The 16,797-nt window shown below is 30.9% G+C and overlaps 2 protein-coding genes across 2 annotated transcripts; both read left to right on the top strand.

Moving 5' to 3' along the window:
• Positions 1 to 2,628: 2,628 nt before the first annotated feature.
• Positions 2,629 to 5,845, top strand: LOC105803457 (endoglucanase 11). Its single transcript, XM_012635667.2, has 4 exons — positions 2,629 to 3,084; positions 3,189 to 3,602; positions 3,704 to 3,958; positions 4,962 to 5,845. The coding sequence occupies exons 1-4, from the start codon at positions 2,788 to 2,790 to the stop codon at positions 5,613 to 5,615; spliced, it is 1,620 nt and encodes a 539-aa protein (XP_012491121.1). The 5' UTR covers positions 2,629 to 2,787; the 3' UTR covers positions 5,616 to 5,845.
• An 8,235-nt stretch (positions 5,846 to 14,080) lies between these two features.
• On the top strand, positions 14,081 to 15,752 carry LOC105800993 (eukaryotic translation initiation factor 3 subunit E). The gene is made up of 4 exons (XM_052623680.1): positions 14,081 to 14,245; positions 14,524 to 14,751; positions 14,846 to 14,995; positions 15,515 to 15,752. The coding sequence occupies exons 1-4, from the start codon at positions 14,081 to 14,083 to the stop codon at positions 15,527 to 15,529; spliced, it is 558 nt and encodes a 185-aa protein (XP_052479640.1). The 3' UTR covers positions 15,530 to 15,752.
• The last annotated feature ends 1,045 nt before the right edge of the window (positions 15,753 to 16,797 follow it).

Below are 16,797 nucleotides of genomic sequence, written 5' to 3'. Positions count from 1 at the left end.
TAAATTAAATATTTAATTTTTAAAATGGAAGTAAAGAGATAATAATAAAAATATTAAAAAGCTTATACTCTTTTGGGTGATTGGAAGTATATGGAGGATAAAAGTAAAGGATGGTTGAAAGAGGTCGAAGATGGAACTACAAACACCAGGAGAAGGAAATTTTGAATTTTTGAATTACAGATTGAGGGTAATAGTAAAAAGTTAGCAGAATGTCGGCCAGGGAGCAACGATGGTCCACTTCAAGTAAAGCAAGTCGGTGCTCCTTTCTTATTAACATGCATTTTTTCATATTATACATAATTCCTACCATTTCTAAAATTAAATAATAAATCTAATTATTTCCCAAATTCAATGTGTTATTTTTATAAGCTGACCTGATTGATTCCCAAATCAAATCTGAGTTTTGACCAGCTGTTTTCCGCAACAAAAAAGGGGGTTTCTTTCTCTGTACACGTGGACTTGCACCGACAGAATTTGGTTCTTGGTTCTCAAGTCCTATCTTTTTTCCCTCCCTTCAATCACCATTCACCATGTTTTAGGTATGCATGGCAGCTGCCAAGTGCCAACCATGTTAATTTTTTTTATTAAATTATCAAAAAGAAGAAGCAAAAACTAAGATGGTTAATTATCATTAAATGATGTTCCAAAGATACTATGTTGGCAGGCTTTTATGAGTTGGAGGGTCATGATGATGCTGATAATCAACTCCTTGGAAGAATGTGTTTTAATTAATTGCATGTTGATGATGGGCATAATAAGATCCAAAGTTCAATCATAAACAAGTGATGGCGTATGATTTCTTTTCTATGATTAAACCTTTGGCAGCCAAAGGAAATGTTCAATTTGTGTATATAACAAATAATTATGATAATAATAAAGTATACTAGATACAGTAGTTGACCACTATATTAATGATATTATAGTTTATGTCCGTTGGGTGTTTACTACAAAATCCACACTATTTTACTTACTATTATCATGAATGAATATAATATCAATTAATCTTGAAAAAAGACAAAAAAAAAAGTAAAAATAATAAAAGGTAACAAAAGGGGAAGTGCATGGAAAACATGTTGTCACTGCAGATACTGTTCGCTATTATGCACTGGGATTGTCTCTTTCATGGCCACAAATTTTAAAAATTAAACAAAGAAGATTTCATATTGGGGAGCGGAATTTTCACCTCCACGCATTAAAAACTAGTTTTTTTAGGAGCTAGAGTTAAATTATAATTTTTATGATAATAAAAATATATTTTTAAAGGATTTAATTAAAATTTTATTAATTTTAAATTAGTTAAAATAGAAAATTTTTTTATTTTATGAGGGATTGGGGCTCTTGCCAGCTCCCCTAGATTTGTCCCTTGTCATACATACATATATATTAGACATTGCAGGTCAAATTTTGCAATTAGACCTTGTACTTTGCATAATTTGTGAATTTAATACTTATACTTTAATTTGATCATTTTAATCTCTGCATTTTATTTTTAGAATTTGAAAATTTTGGTCCTAACCAAATGATAACTATAACATGTGTAATGTTATGTTTGTTTGTTATTTTCATATATTCTTGAAAAACAATTAATAGATTTAACAATTTTCGTTTACATTAAGACTAAACTTTTGAAATTCAAAAATAGTCATTAGGAATGATCCAATTGATGAATGTAGATTAAATCTATAACTTTGAGCATAATACAAGACTAAAAACATAATTCAACTAACTAGATTTAGCTGTTACCATTGGATCGGGATTAAATTTTAAAAATTGAAAAGTAAAGAGACTAAAATCGGTTAAATTAAAGTACAAGTACTAAATTCATAATATACCCAAAGTGGAATTTGACCTGTATATTATATATAAAATTGTGGCAGCAGGCCACTTATTATGAGCTCATGGGAATTAGGAGCTAGTGCTTCAGATGTAAAATAGACAAATAAATAAACATTATTTTAATTAGTTTATGAATTTTCCAATTTACTTTTATTAAAAAATGAATTATTTAATGGACCTGGAAATTTTATTTTTAAATAATTGTATTTTGATACTTTAATTTTAAAGTCTTACAAAATTCTGGATTTAAATTAAAAACATGGTTTAATATTTTCAATTTAAAACTAACATAATTTTTAAAGTGAAGGAACGTATCAAAATTTTGATAAATAATAATTTTTAAATACAAAATTGAAGTTGGTGGACTAAATTGAAAAAGTAATGATTTTATAGTAATCATTTATGACATTATTCTATTCTTTAAGCAACCTTTATTGTAAAACTTTTATATATTCTTATGCGTTTATGGGTATACTAAATCTTCATAAAATTGGTTTGATAGATATATAATTATTAATTTGTTAGTGATTTTGGCTAAAATTAAATATTACAAAACATAAATTAAGCGTAATCTACATAGATTAAAATGATTTTAGATGATAAAATTTAAGTAAAATTAAATTTAAATAGATACCAAAGGGGGTCTCTCATTAATTAATGCTCAGAAAGAGGGATATGACACATTTGCTTAAATCACGCTTTCTACGTTAAAGGAGAAAAAAGAGACAAAAAGCCGTCTATTCACATTCTAATGCAAAAACCGAAATCAGTAGAACTAGTTTTTAGTTTTTACTAAACCCCCAAAATTTCTTAAATTATAAAATTTGAACTAATTTTTGTAGTTACACATTACCTCCTACGTAACGTAATGCTAAGTTAAGCCCTCCAACTACAGAGAGAAAGATAATGCTTTTTCTGCTCACTTCACTCCTAAATAAGTAGCCAAATAAAATGGTTGGTTTAGGAGGGAAGGAGGGGACAATGGAGAAGAAGATGATGGTGAAGCAGCAGCTAAACAACAATCATCAAAATACCCCCAGATTTGCCCCCCATTCCACCCTTCTTCTCTTCTCCGCTGCTGTTTTCGCCATTCTCGCAACAACAGCAGCAGCTCAACCATTTGATTATGCCGATGCATTAACCAAGAGCCTCCTTTACTTTGAATCCCAACGATCCGGTCGTTTACCCTACAACCAACGCGTCACTTGGCGCGATCATTCTGGCCTCACCGATGGATTGGAGCAAGGAGTATGTCCCCATTCATTGAATGCCCAGAAACTGGGTTTTTAGTGTTTTTTGGATTTTTTTTCTCGAAATATTGTTCTAAGTTGAAATGTTATCTGTTATTGTAGGTGGACTTAGTGGGGGGATATTACGATGCTGGGGATCACGTCAAGTTTGGACTCCCAATGGCTTTTACCGTCACAATGTTGTCTTGGGGTATCATCGAATTCCACGACGAAATCGCCATTGCCGGGGAATTGGAGCATGCTTTAGAGGCTATTAAATGGGGGACGGATTACTTCATCAAGGCACACACCAGCCCCAATGTACTATGGGCAGAGGTGGGTGATGGGGACACTGACCATTACTGTTGGCAACGCCCCGAGGATATGACCACCTCGCGCCAAGCTTACAAGATCGACCAGAGCAATCCCGGATCGGATCTGGCCGGAGAGACGGCGGCGGCAATGGCGGCCGCCTCGATTGTGTTCAAGAAAACAAACACACATTATTCCCACTTACTCTTGCACCATGCCCAAGAGGTACCTATGCCCTTGTTTTAACTTAAATATTACATCTTCCATGATTATGAAAAATTAGATTTGGGTTTTGAAATTTGGTTCCTTTTTTGGGCGGGTGTTAGTTGTTTGAGTTCGGGGATAAGTACAGGGGGAAATATGACGGAAGCGTTGCGGTGGTGAAAAACTACTATGCGTCGGTGAGCGGATACATGGATGAGTTGCTGTGGGCAGCTTTGTGGCTTTACGAGGCCACCGACAAGGAGGAGTATTTGAAATACGTTGTAAACAATGCTGATGCTTTTGGTGGGATTGGTTGGGCCATTACGGAGTTCAGTTGGGATGTTAAGTACGCTGGAGTTCAAATTATGGCCTCAAAGGTAAATCCCTCTCATCAGTCATACAACAATTTAATGATGCCAAATCGATGTCCATGTTTAACCAATGTTTCGGTGCTTTTAAAAATATTAACAGGAGCAAAACAAATTACGCTAATGTTTCTCCATATACAAAGATATTTGAATATTAAAATTTATTAATCCGAATTAAGAGGGGATGACTCCCCAAAATCTTCATGAGATTTGCTTTTTTCTAGATTCAAAGATGTAATAATGAACATGCACTTCCACCTTTTCTTTTTATTATATAAAAAAAAAACATAGCAAAGTACACTGATAGACTCATCCCTAATCAAGGAACCATCTTTTGATTTTAATTTTACTTATAACCATAAGTGCACCGATCCATGTGCAATTGATGCCTAGATCAGTAATTTCTCATGCTCCGCTACTACATTGTTGCCGCTCCAAAACCATAGGCGGTGTAAACTAACCCGGTAAACAAATGTATAATAATATCGTAAGCATTTTGAGGTAGGGTCTTTTGGTAGATGTCTTTGCCCCACTGCCAATCAAAGTGAATGGTTACAGGCTGCTCTTTCATTTATGAATGTTGGGCATACCTTCACCGTCACAAGCTTGTTTATTTTTGTAGACCCACGTATTTTCGACCTTTTATTTTTGCTGTAAATCTCTGCAAAAATCCTTGAATATTTGTTATTACGACTCATCAAACACAACTCAAAACGGTTGCATTCAATTTAAATTAAATTGGTCTGCTCCATTCTTGAATAAACCTAGCGTGGACCTATCATGGTGTGGTCAATTTAAATGTTGTTGAATTTTGGATCTTTTCTATGGAACATTCATGTTTTCTATCAAGACAATGATAATTTTTTAACTCAATTGTTTCTTCTTTCATTTTCGATTTTAATTCATTTTAATATTCTACTTTAACTGTTAATTTTCGATTCAATCGATTTAGTTTTTATTCTATATTAAACGAAAATGGTATTAATATGAATTCTGTTTTTTTCCTTGGTAGTTGCTGGAGAAGGAAAAACACAAGCAGCACGCTCACATTCTGAAGCAATACCGATCAAAAGCCGAGTACTACCTATGCTCATGTCTCAACAAAAACAACGACACCACCACCAACATTGACCGAACCCCAGGAGGCCTTTTATACATCCGGCAATGGAACAACATGCAATACGTGACGACGGCAGCATTCCTTCTCACCATCTACTCAGAATTCCTCCAAGATTTGAACCAAAACCTCCGTTGTCCTGCCGGAACAGTGGATCATGAAGAGATCCTCAGTTTTGCCAAATCTCAAGTTGATTACGTACTAGGTTCAAATCCCATGAACATGAGTTATTTAGTGGGTTATGGATCAAAATACCCCACCAAGGTGCACCATAGAGGGGCCTCAATCGTGTCATACAGGGAGAATAAAGGGTTCATTGGGTGCACTCAAGGTTATGACCATTGGTATAATCGAGCCGAAGTGAATCCTAATGTGTTGGTTGGGGCGGTGGTCGGGGGACCCGATTCCGAAGATAATTTTTGGGACCAAAGAGATAACTACATGCAAACCGAGGCTTGCACGTATAATACAGCTCCATTAGTTGGAGTTTTGGCCAAATTGTTACAGTTAGAGGAAAACCATGAACTAGAATTGTTGGCCTCTTATTAGAAGCAAATATAAATATCAAGTGAGAGCAAAAAAAGAAAAGAAAAAGAAGAAATTAGTGTTGATGAGAACTTTAAAGCACCTTTTTTTTAGTGTGGCTGAACAAAGGCGTTCAAGCCCCATTTTTATTGTATCTTCATTTTTGTTGCAATGTTAATAATAGTAAAAAAAAATATATATATATAAACTATCAAATTCAATATATAATATTGGGCTAATGCCATTCCTATGGAGCTCTCTGGTCTAGTCCTGTTGTTTTGACACTTTGATTGAAATAAATATCAATATATATGTTTTAATTTTAATCTGCTATATATTATATTCTTCTCGGATGACAAAATGCTTGGAGAGAACAGCTGATGTTAAGATAGAATTGTAGTTCCTTGAGAAGATTACTGTGATACAAATTAGTCCCCATCATCTCTCTCTTTAAGAATTTTGAATGTGCAATAAAAATGTCATGTTTTTATCGGCTTGTATCATGTTTTACATAGATTGAAAGAAAATTAACAATTTATGTGCCGCTTTTAACAAAATAAAAATAAAAATAAAAATAAAATCTTTACGTGACTAAGTGACAAAACAGTATAATTTGACTAATTTTACATTTAAGGCAGTAAAATTTAGAAAAATAGGAACTTACTTTGGACTCGTACCTAGACTTCAGTTTTGAAAGTGAGATGATTTGGTAAAAATATAACTTTGAAAAATAGATTTAGATAAAAAAAAGTTGGTCTGGGCAGAATTTACTTGCTAAGTTGCAATTATGTTAGTGTTATTTAATTATAATTTTTTAAATGTATTTTAATTTGTTGAGAAACATATGTTTTAATGTTTTTTAGTGTATTTTGATGTATTATATTTTTAAAATTATTTTTATATTAAAAATTTAATACGAGCGGACCGGGTCAAGTTCGAGTTTAGCATTTTTAATCTGAGTCGAAATTTGGTAGAATTTTAGACCCATTTTTCGAATTTGATCCGAATTTAGAAAATAATCTAAAATTTTAGATTAACCCAACTCGAACCATAATTAGGTGTATATGATGTTATAATGAAACTTTTGTTTAGTTTGGGGACAATTTCACGGTGGAGCGGAGAAGGAGAAGGTATTACAGAGTGTGTGTTAGAGTTTGATGAATTAAAGGAAAAAGAACGAAAGGTTGAAGAGAGTTTTGATATTTTTAATTATTAAAAAATAATTCATGTTGGGTACCAGAAATGTTATTCAAGCTTAGAAGCCTGGCCCGTTGGATGGTCAACCTTGAGCCAGAATAAAAACCATTTAATGTAACTGGATCCAATAATAACCATATCCAAATGGAGCCTATTCAAGGATAATAGGAATCAATGTTATCTGAAAGTGTTTTGCCATCGTTTTCTGACAAGTATACGAAATGTTTCAATTTTTTTCAAATAAATTAGTTAGAGATTGCAAAAGCCGGTCATATTGAAGGACTAAAAAGTGGATTTAACCAAGGCCTTGAATCGCAAATTGACCAAAACTAGAAAGCCTATCCTATCCTAGCCGTTGCTTAGGCCAAATTGATGCTCAGGCGTTTCTAAAGCATAGTGAGTGGGAAGAAAGATGAAAGAAGATGATGCTGAGTGGAAACCCTCTTAGTGTATAGATGCTGTTTTGATTTAAAGTGTAGGAGAGCCAAATTGAAGTTAGAATATTGTCAAACCCTATGGTTCCTCATCGCTTTCTATACAAATTGAGAACCCAAGTCTAGATTGTGATCTTTTGAAGATGAGAAACTGAAATTTATATTTAATCTTGTCTCCTCCAATCAGTGGAGAGGTATGGAGTTCTATTTTTTGCTATTTAATTTGGGGTTTAATGCTAAACTCTCCTTTATTTTTATTACCCATATATATGGGTGGATCAAAATAGGAGAGAAGAAGTAGAGTTTTGGGTGGATTTATAAGGCATTCGAATAAGTAGGTTTAGGGTTTAGGTCTAAATATAATATTAATATATTTTATGTTTGTTTAAATTCACTTCGGCTCAAAATTTGAGCCTAAAATTTCTATATTTGCAAAAAATTAACCTAAACTCATTTTAGGCCCGATCATATTATTTTTTAATTTTTATAAAAATATTTATATTATATGATTTTAATATTTAATAATTTTATATATTTTTATTTATTGAAAATTTTATATAATCATCTTAACATTATTTTAATGTTTATATTAGAGCAATATTATATATTCAATATAGGTTAATTTTTTAATGTGTTCTAAATTACATAATATATAAAGTATTATAAACTTAAAACGGGTCGGGTCCGAAGTGTTCAAGCCTGAGCTCGACCCATATTGTAAACAAGCCTAATTTTTTTACCCAAGCCTATTTTTCAGGCCTAATATTTTTTCCTAAATCCTTCCAAATTTCGAGCGAGCCTTTGGGCTTGAGCGGGTAGCTCAGTATAACAACCCAATTTTCGGTGGTTTCGGGACCACAAAATCGACGAGAAAATTCGTATAATTAGTATTTAAATTATTTGAGTCAATAATAATTTTTATATTAAATTTTGATTTAGGAATTTTAATTAATTGAATTAATAGTTAATATAAGTTGTTTAGTCCAAAAGTTAAGTGGTTGTTGAAAATGAGATACTGGGGTCTCGTTTTCGTAATTTAAGGTCGTAAATGTTTTTATTTAATATTTACAGAGTTATATTATTTGTGAATTGAAGTTTGGTACGGAAATTTTGATAGTTTATTGCTTAATTAAGGTAAAAGAATTAAATTGTAAAAGAGATAAAAGTTAATTGCTATAGATTTAAAATAGTAAAGGGACCAAAATGGTGATTAAACCGTAGTAAAAAGTCCAAGCGGTGGTGGATGTCAATCATTCCACTAACTTTTGGGTTATTTATTCATTTAGTCTTAATTAGTTTAAGGCTAAATTGTAAATAAGCTTGTTTAATTGAATTTAATATAATTAAAAGACCAATTATTGTAATTGGACCCTCCTTACATGGCCTAATAATAGAAATGATGTGGAATTCTTTAGATTGTGGTAAATTACAATTAAATCCTAATCAAATAAGGATTTACCAATTAGTCCATTTTCTAGTATGATAAAAAAGGTAAAATTTCATGAATTAATTAAGGGTAAAATAGTAATTAAGTAAATAAATAAAATTTAAATGAAATAAAAGCCAAATTGGATATAAAGTTTCATTGTTTTCTTCTTCCAAAGGCCGAAACACCATTGTTAAGGGGATTCAAGCTTTGGCTAGCTAGGGTTCTCTATCGGGTACGTATTTGATGTCTGTTTTTAGTAATTTTTATATTTTTGAGCTCATATTAGCCTAATCTAGCTTACTCGGGGACTAATTTATAAAACTGTTAAATGTTATGGATTGTGCCATTGATGAATTTGAGTTTTTCTTGGAGTTTTATGGTAAAATATTAAGCTTGGTTGCTAAATAGGACTATTTTGTAAAGTGATTTTTGTTAATTTTAATGTTTAAGGACAAAAATGTGAAAATAATAAAAGTATAAGGACTTGGTGTGAAATAATAGAAAGTAGGGGCTGTAGAAAGGTATTGAATAATTTGGCTCAAATTAATTGTGGTTAAAAATGCTTAAATTGCAAGTTTTGAGCTTAAGGACTAAATTGCATAAAAGTAAAATATTGGGGAAATTTCATAAAATGTCAAAAGGACTTAATTGCATAAAATTAGTTAATTTTGTTGTTGAAATTAGTGAATTGAATGAAATTATTATTTTAGATCAAGAATGAGTGGAAAACCAAGGAAAGAGAAATTACCAAATAATCCATGTACCTTTGTCATTGCTGCAATTTAGTTAGGGAAGTTTGTTTGGTTTAATTTTAATACAATTTAAGTGTATGTTATATGAATTTAATTTTTGAATGTTGAATAATATATTGATGCATGTAATTGAAAATATATGGAAATAATAAATTGATGTGGTATCGATCACTGATTGAGATATTCTAAGCCGATGAATGTTTGGTTGTTGAACTAATGCTTGCATATGAAATATGAGATAGTGAGATATTTACGTATTGTTCTGTGATGGGATACTCTAAACCGATGAACGTAGGATAGAGTACGATTGGCATGCCAATATTATGCGTGGTACAGGGTTGAGTTGAGCAGTGGAGATGATTTTGTATATTCTCTGTTCACTGGATATGCCGAGATCCTGCATCTGTTGCGAAATTTTGTGATATATTATAGTGTTATTTGGTGTGATGGATGGATTTATTGATACGAACATTTGATGTGTTGGATGGATTGACTCATACGAGCATTTGGTGTGCTAGATAAATTGGCTCATACGAGCATTTAGTGTGCTAGCTGGTTAACCGTGTACTCGTATCCACTTATCATTCATCGGGCTATGTTTATTGATCTCTAAAAGTTACTGAAATATGGAAACTGATTTGTTCTATTGTACTGTGCAATACTCACATGTTGTGAGCTGTGATTGAGAGGAACTCTGATAATAACCTTGTGACATGAACTCTGTTCTTTAGTCTTGTTATTTGATTTGTTGAGTTTTAATTCGGTAAGATTTACTGTTCAATCAACGAACTTACTAAGCTTTACGAAAGCTTACTCGTGTTATTTGTCTTATTTCTTGTAGATATGCTTTGTGGAACGGGAGATCGAATCAGCTTGAAGAAATCACCCTATCCGAGGATCATTTGGTAGCTTTTGAATACATATTGGCTTATATGGCATGTAATAGGAACATCTGGTTATGTTTTGTAATGGTTCATAGTATTTGAAATGTGTGTGCGTTGTGCATTTGATGTTGTGACAAGAGTAATTAAGTGAAGTATGCATGTTTCATCCTGAGTCTAAGCAAGAAATGATAAGTTTGAATGAATATAGCATGATAAATTTGGTTTGAGTTGATTATGATATTATGGGACCCATAGTAAGTCAATTGAAACATGTTGCGGCTTAAAAATGTAATAGGCTAATAGTGAATGTTTGGTGATAGTTTTAAACACATATGTTGTGGTTTGATGTTTTTGAATCGTTGTTGTGCTAAGTAGCTATTTGAGACTTGTATGCTTAATCAAGCATGAATTGATAAGTTGAGGCATGAGTAGATGATGCTAATCAAGCATGAATTGATAAGTTTTTTTATTAGTGATGGTATGTATTTATGGTTTGAAAGTTTAGCTTAATAATGAATTTGTATATAATTGAAATGTGGTGTCAATGATGGCACATTGGTTAGGCACATAGGTTGGTTGTTTAACTTGATTTGGAGTAGTTTAAAATGTACTCTTGTGTAAGTGTATAATTAAGTACTTAAGCATTTGTATATGAAATGAGCATGTTTTGGGATATTTGTGCATACACACGGCCTAGGACACGGGCTGTCACACGACCGTGTGTCACACAAGGGCAACCCACACGGGCGTGTGCCCTGAACGTGTTAGGTGCATGTTTCACATGGTCTAGCACACAGCCTGCGACACAGACGTGTGAGAGCATTTCAAAAGGTAAACAGTCTGACACATGGTTGGCCACACGACCATGTTTGGAACTACATGGTTTCGGCTCTATCACACGGCCGTGTGACCCCTATTTTGAAAATTTTTATAATTTCCCTAAATCTTTTGATTTGTTTCGAATTGGTCCGTGATTGTTCATAAACTAATTTTAAAGCCTTATAAGGTTCGATTTAAGGCCCATAAATGTATGTTTTACTTTTATATAAATTATTATGAAATTCTGTTAATTAAATTGACAACTTGATGCTATCTGCTATTGATTGTTCTAGATATTACGGTAATATGCTGTAACCCTAATCTGGCGATGAGTACAGGTTATGAGTGTTACGCTTGGCCCATGAACAGGTTTAATTTAAAGTTGGTGTATTTACAATTTGGTTGTTGAATCTCAAATTTCCATTCCCACGTATCAATACATACCCCTGTGACATTCATAAAAATATTTATTTAACTTCACCTACTTTCAGTAATGGTTAATATGCATTTTAGTCCTTCAACTTTTAAACATTTGCAATTTAATCATTACTAAATTTTATTATTCATACTTTATCCAAATACTTAATTGTCTTTAAAATACTTTTCCTCTCCAAGACTAAAATTTTGTTTTATATTTTGTCATATTCAATTATTCATACATCATATTCTTATTGATTTTATTTTAGTCATGGTTAAATTGTTATATGTTTATTTAAATAGTAATTTTAAATTTTATATGCAAAAGTATTTGTATAGTGTAAATGTATTTTATATAATATCATGATACTCATATTAAAATTAATTGTCCTTGTCTTATGTGCAAAATCGAGGAAGTTAAAAATTGTTTTAGAAAAATTAGAGATGATTCATAAATTTTGAGAAGGTCAAATGTAATTTTATAATATTAATTTGTAAATTTATAAATTTAAAAATAATATTTATTATTTTTGAGACCAAACTCTATCTACTCTTATTTACCACAAAAATATCATACTATACTCTAGTAAATATAAATCAAAAGCTTTATTACATGATTATATATATTATATTGTTATATGCGTGGGCACATAATCAATTTCATTTTTTGGTGTGACATGAAAGTAAAATAACTAGACTGTTGGATTGGACCATGACACGATTTTACACATAGGAAATTGGAAGTTGTTTTTGACAAATGGCAGACCACCATTTCTTCACATACTACACATTTAAAGCTTGCATTAAAGGATAGACCTGCATTTTCCCCCCTAGGAGGGCATCCCTGATGGCTCAATTTAATGTACGGAACATAATGCCTAGAATCAAATTTATTTTATTTTATTTATAATTTATAGTTTTACCAACAATTATACCCACACATAATTTATGTATGTTAAACTTGGATTTAATATTTTAAATTTTTTTAATGATTTTATTCAATCTGGTGCTTATCTACTTGGTGGTAGCCATCAAAATTTCAAAAATTGTCTAACTTTGCCCTCAGGGAAAGGGAATGCAGCACAAAGAAAAGACAACCACCCAAAACTGGGGACAGAAAAAAAAAAAAAACAAATGAAATGGGAATGGTTGAGTTTACAAGCTTTTTATTTTTGTATTTTTTAATAATCTATAATCTCTTTGTCTATATATATAAAAGTATGAGTTTGAAAAAAAATTTTAAACATGTGAAAATATATATTTTTTATTTTTCATCCTTTTAAATTTATAGTTACAAATAATTATAATATTTAATTTTGAATTATTAGTTAAAAGGTTGAAATAAAATAAAAGGTGTAATATTTATACATTTAAAAATAATTATAATTTAATAGAAATTGTGATTATTACACAATTAAAAATAATTAGAATTCAAACTACAATTATTAGTTAAAAAGATTGTGTTAACTTTAAAATAGAGTTATTATTTAAATAGAACTCTACAAAATAAATATATGAAAAAGTTGTGATACTTATAATTACAATTATTAGTTAAAATAATTTACTTAAAGGAAAGTTGTGGTAATTTTATTATTGTAAAATAGATTTATTACTTTAATAGAACTCTAACACTATGTTTGGTTCGTTGTAATGGAATAGTGCTGTAATCAGTAATTCAACTGTTTGGTTGAATGAAATGATGTTGTAATAGTATAAGGAAAAAGAACTGAAATGACCACAGTAGCAAATTTTTTAGGTAAATGATTATTGTTATTGTTATTAAATTTTAATATAATAATTATTAAAAATAATTTAATAATAAATAATAAATAATTTAATCATATTTTAATATAATAATTATTAAATATAATTTGATAAAATAAAATATATAATTTAATAAATTTTAAATATAATTATTTTTATATTAAATTATATTAAAATATTTTAAATTAAATTATATCTAAAATATTTCAAATATTTTATTTTATACTTTCTAAGTTTAAGTTTTAAAGGACTATTCTGAAAATTATATATATATATTTTTATTTTTCAATGTTGCATGGAATAGCCATTATTCGGTGATACCAAAGAATAACTATTACGGGAAGACAAGTAATAGGAAAGTAAGAGCATGTTTGGTTGGGTGTATTGGCTATAATCAGTGGGCCCCACTTAAGCCTCATTTATTCCCTTATTTGGTTCATGGTAATGCTATTACGGGTGTAATACATTCCTGACCTAATCGGTGAAATCCACCGATTTGTAATACATCCCCAAAGCTCAGTTTAGGTGCTGCTTCGTTTACCCTCCCTGTTTGACCCTCCTGATTGGCTTTCCCATTGCGTCTCCTCTTCCTTCCTTCTGCCTTCTATCGATTTGCTCAAGTTTCAACCGATTTGCTCCCTCTGTCTCTCAACCTTTTCTTTTCTTTTACTTTACAACCATTGCTGGAGTTCTTGCAAGAGCGACAACTATACCCAGATGAACAGATCTTGAAAGCAAAGATTGAGCTTTTGAACAAGACAAATATTCCATAAGAGCTCAGACAAGACCGATGATGTCCCTCGGGACATGGTCGATAGGAGAGTCGAGGTTGTCGCCGTCTCAAAGCTTTGAAGATGCCGCCGCTCCTCTCGTCACTTTCTTGCAAAACGCTAACGCTGTTCAGGAACTGCGTGCTGATAAACAGTATAATCTCCAGATGCTTAATGACCGCTACCAGGTCTGTTCCCCCCTTTTTCATGAATTTAAGGTTATTTTTATGTTATTTTAACCCCTTCTTGATTTTTAGTGAATAACCCATTCAAGTGTGAAATTGTAATAGTCATAACATTATGTGATTTTTAAGGAAAATATAAAGAATAACCAAATAGATGCATATGCTTTCTTGTGCTAAAATTCTAGCATGCTCTTTGTTGTTACAGTTTTGATTTTGCCTGGGTTTGAATTAATTGAAGTTTTTTTTTAATTTAATGGTGGATAAAATTATTTTTTTAACAGATTGGTCCAGATCAAATAGAGGCATTATATCAGTATGCAAAATTCCAATTTGAGTGTGGCAACTACTCTGGTGCTGCTGACTATCAGTATCAGTATCGGGCTTTATGTACTAACAGCGAAAGGAGCTTGAGTGCATTGTGGGGGAAGCTTGCTGCCGAGATACTGATGCAAAACTGGGATATTGCTCTTGAAGAACTTAATCGTTTGAAAGAAATAATCGATTCCAAGGTTTTGGTTATATCCCCATTGATTATTCGGTTTTTATTTTGACAATTTGCTTTCCGATTATTCGTTGACTCAGTTATTGGTCTTTTTGCTGCAGAGCTTCTTATCACCTTTGAACCAAGTTCAGAGTAGAATATGGCTTATGCATTGGAGCCTCTTCATCTTTTTCAACCATGACAATGGAAGAACACAGATCATTGACCTATTTAATCAAGACAAATATGTCACTTTAACAACTAAACTTAAGGTTTCCATGTTTTGTTACTGATGTTGTTAGTTGCATCATTTGTGTGGTAGTCACATCTGTGCTTATTTGTTCTTTGTGCATTTTCCTATCTTTTTATGCCATGACTTACTTCTGTTTCAAGATCTTGCTGTGTTCACATGCTTCGGTTTTGATTGTGTTGGAATGGAACATGTTTAGAAACTTTGTGGATTTCTTTTATCATTTGCATGGTTTTTTTAATATGAAAAGTTAATGCATTGCCTGCCATGTAATTTGCAAAATGTTTGTTCAAAGATTTGAGGCTAAAATAGGTGATATCTTTGCATTGACAAAGAAAGTATGTGTCCCATAAATAACTGCAATCAAACCAAAAACAAAGAAAGTAGTGTTAAACCACTAATGAACATGTCTAGAAGTGTGTATATGGTATATGCCCCATGTTTTGAAGTCTTTACTCTTTAGCATGTCTAAGAGAATGTGTATAGTATTTGCATGTTGAATTTTATATAAGCAAATTAAGTGATCAGTTTACTAATGCAGGGAAGAAGTAGATGAGTTGTGCCGAACATTGGAAGAGAAAGAGGACAGTTCATGTACTGCCTCAGATCAGTTTTCTTGTATCACAATATAATGAACCTTGCTAAACAAGTTATGCGTGCAATTTAGTTGGAGAGGTTTTTTGTTAGGTCATGTAAGACTTTTGTTGGTTAAACTATTAGAAATTCAAGAGCAAATTGGGTCCTCTAATATAAAAATGAGCAATTTAGTCCTTATATAATTGTTTTGAAGCAAACAAGTAACTTTTGAATAGTTTTAATATTTTTCTTATCTAAATGCTCGTGGAAAAATTGAAAATAAACATGTCTAAAAGTTTAATCATAAAAATCCATCTTTCTACGAAAATATAACAAAAAAAGTTAAAATGAACGAAGAAAACAACATTGAAGACCAAAATTGCTGCAAGTCAAATCTAGAAACAAAATGAAATTGAATACATAATTCATTATTGGGAAACGGAATACATAATTGGGAATATGAAGAAAACCCTAATTCATTATGTTGTTCCCTAATTCATTATGTTGTTAAGTAAATTTAACTTGGGTTGCTAATGGTAAAGTAACAATCATAAAATCATTATTCAAAGTCAAGTTCAAATATTTTAATATTTGATAGAAGAAATTGATGAAGTTTGTTGATACAATCATAAGAATATTTAATTTTATTAAATTATATATTTTTGTTAAATTATATTTAATAATAATTATTTTATAGTATTATATATTATGATTTTAGTAAATTCATATAAGAATATTTAATACTAAGAATTTTATTAAATTATATATTTTGTTAAATTATATTTAATAATAATTATTTTAAATTATATTTTATAATATTATATATTATAATTTTAGTAAATTCATATATTTTATCAAATTATATATTATAAAAAATATATTTAATAATAATTATGTTAAAATATGATTAAATTATTTATTATTTATATTAATAATCTTATTAAAATTTAATAACAATAACAATAATCAGTTACCTAAACAAATTTATGCTAAGGGTATTCTAGTCATTTTAGTTTTTTCCATTATGCTATTACACCTCTATTACATTCAACGAAACAGTTGATTTGCTATTACACCTCTATTCCATTACACCTCTAATCCAATACAGCGAACCAAACGTGCCCTAAATGTCATTCCATTGAATGAGTATTACATTCAACTAAACAAATGAATAGTTTACTATTGAATAAGGGGGAATGCTATTCCGTTCTCCCAACCAAACATGGTGTAAGTAATTTAATTAGGGGT

The sequence above is a fragment of the Gossypium raimondii genome, chromosome 11, assembly GCF_025698545.1.
Source record: "Gossypium raimondii isolate GPD5lz chromosome 11, ASM2569854v1, whole genome shotgun sequence".
NCBI classification, from domain to species: domain Eukaryota; kingdom Viridiplantae; phylum Streptophyta; class Magnoliopsida; order Malvales; family Malvaceae; genus Gossypium; species Gossypium raimondii.
Note: the sequence above shows the minus strand (reverse complement) of the source record. Positions and strands in the feature narration are given on the sequence as shown.

Coding starts and splice junctions, on each gene's coding strand:
- LOC105803457 (XM_012635667.2), top strand. CDS start 2,788: ATGGTTGGTTTAGGAGGGAAGGAGGGGACAATGGAGAAGAAGATGATG. Junction 3,603..3,703: donor TCTTGCACCATGCCCAAGAG/GTACCTATGCCC, acceptor GGCGGGTGTTAG/TTGTTTGAGTTCGGGGATAA. Junction 3,959..4,961: donor TTCAAATTATGGCCTCAAAG/GTAAATCCCTCT, acceptor TTTCCTTGGTAG/TTGCTGGAGAAGGAAAAACA.
- LOC105800993 (XM_052623680.1), top strand. CDS start 14,081: ATGTCCCTCGGGACATGGTCGATAGGAGAGTCGAGGTTGTCGCCGTCT. Junction 14,246..14,523: donor TGCTTAATGACCGCTACCAG/GTCTGTTCCCCC, acceptor TTTTTTTAACAG/ATTGGTCCAGATCAAATAGA. Junction 14,752..14,845: donor AAGAAATAATCGATTCCAAG/GTTTTGGTTATA, acceptor TTTTTGCTGCAG/AGCTTCTTATCACCTTTGAA.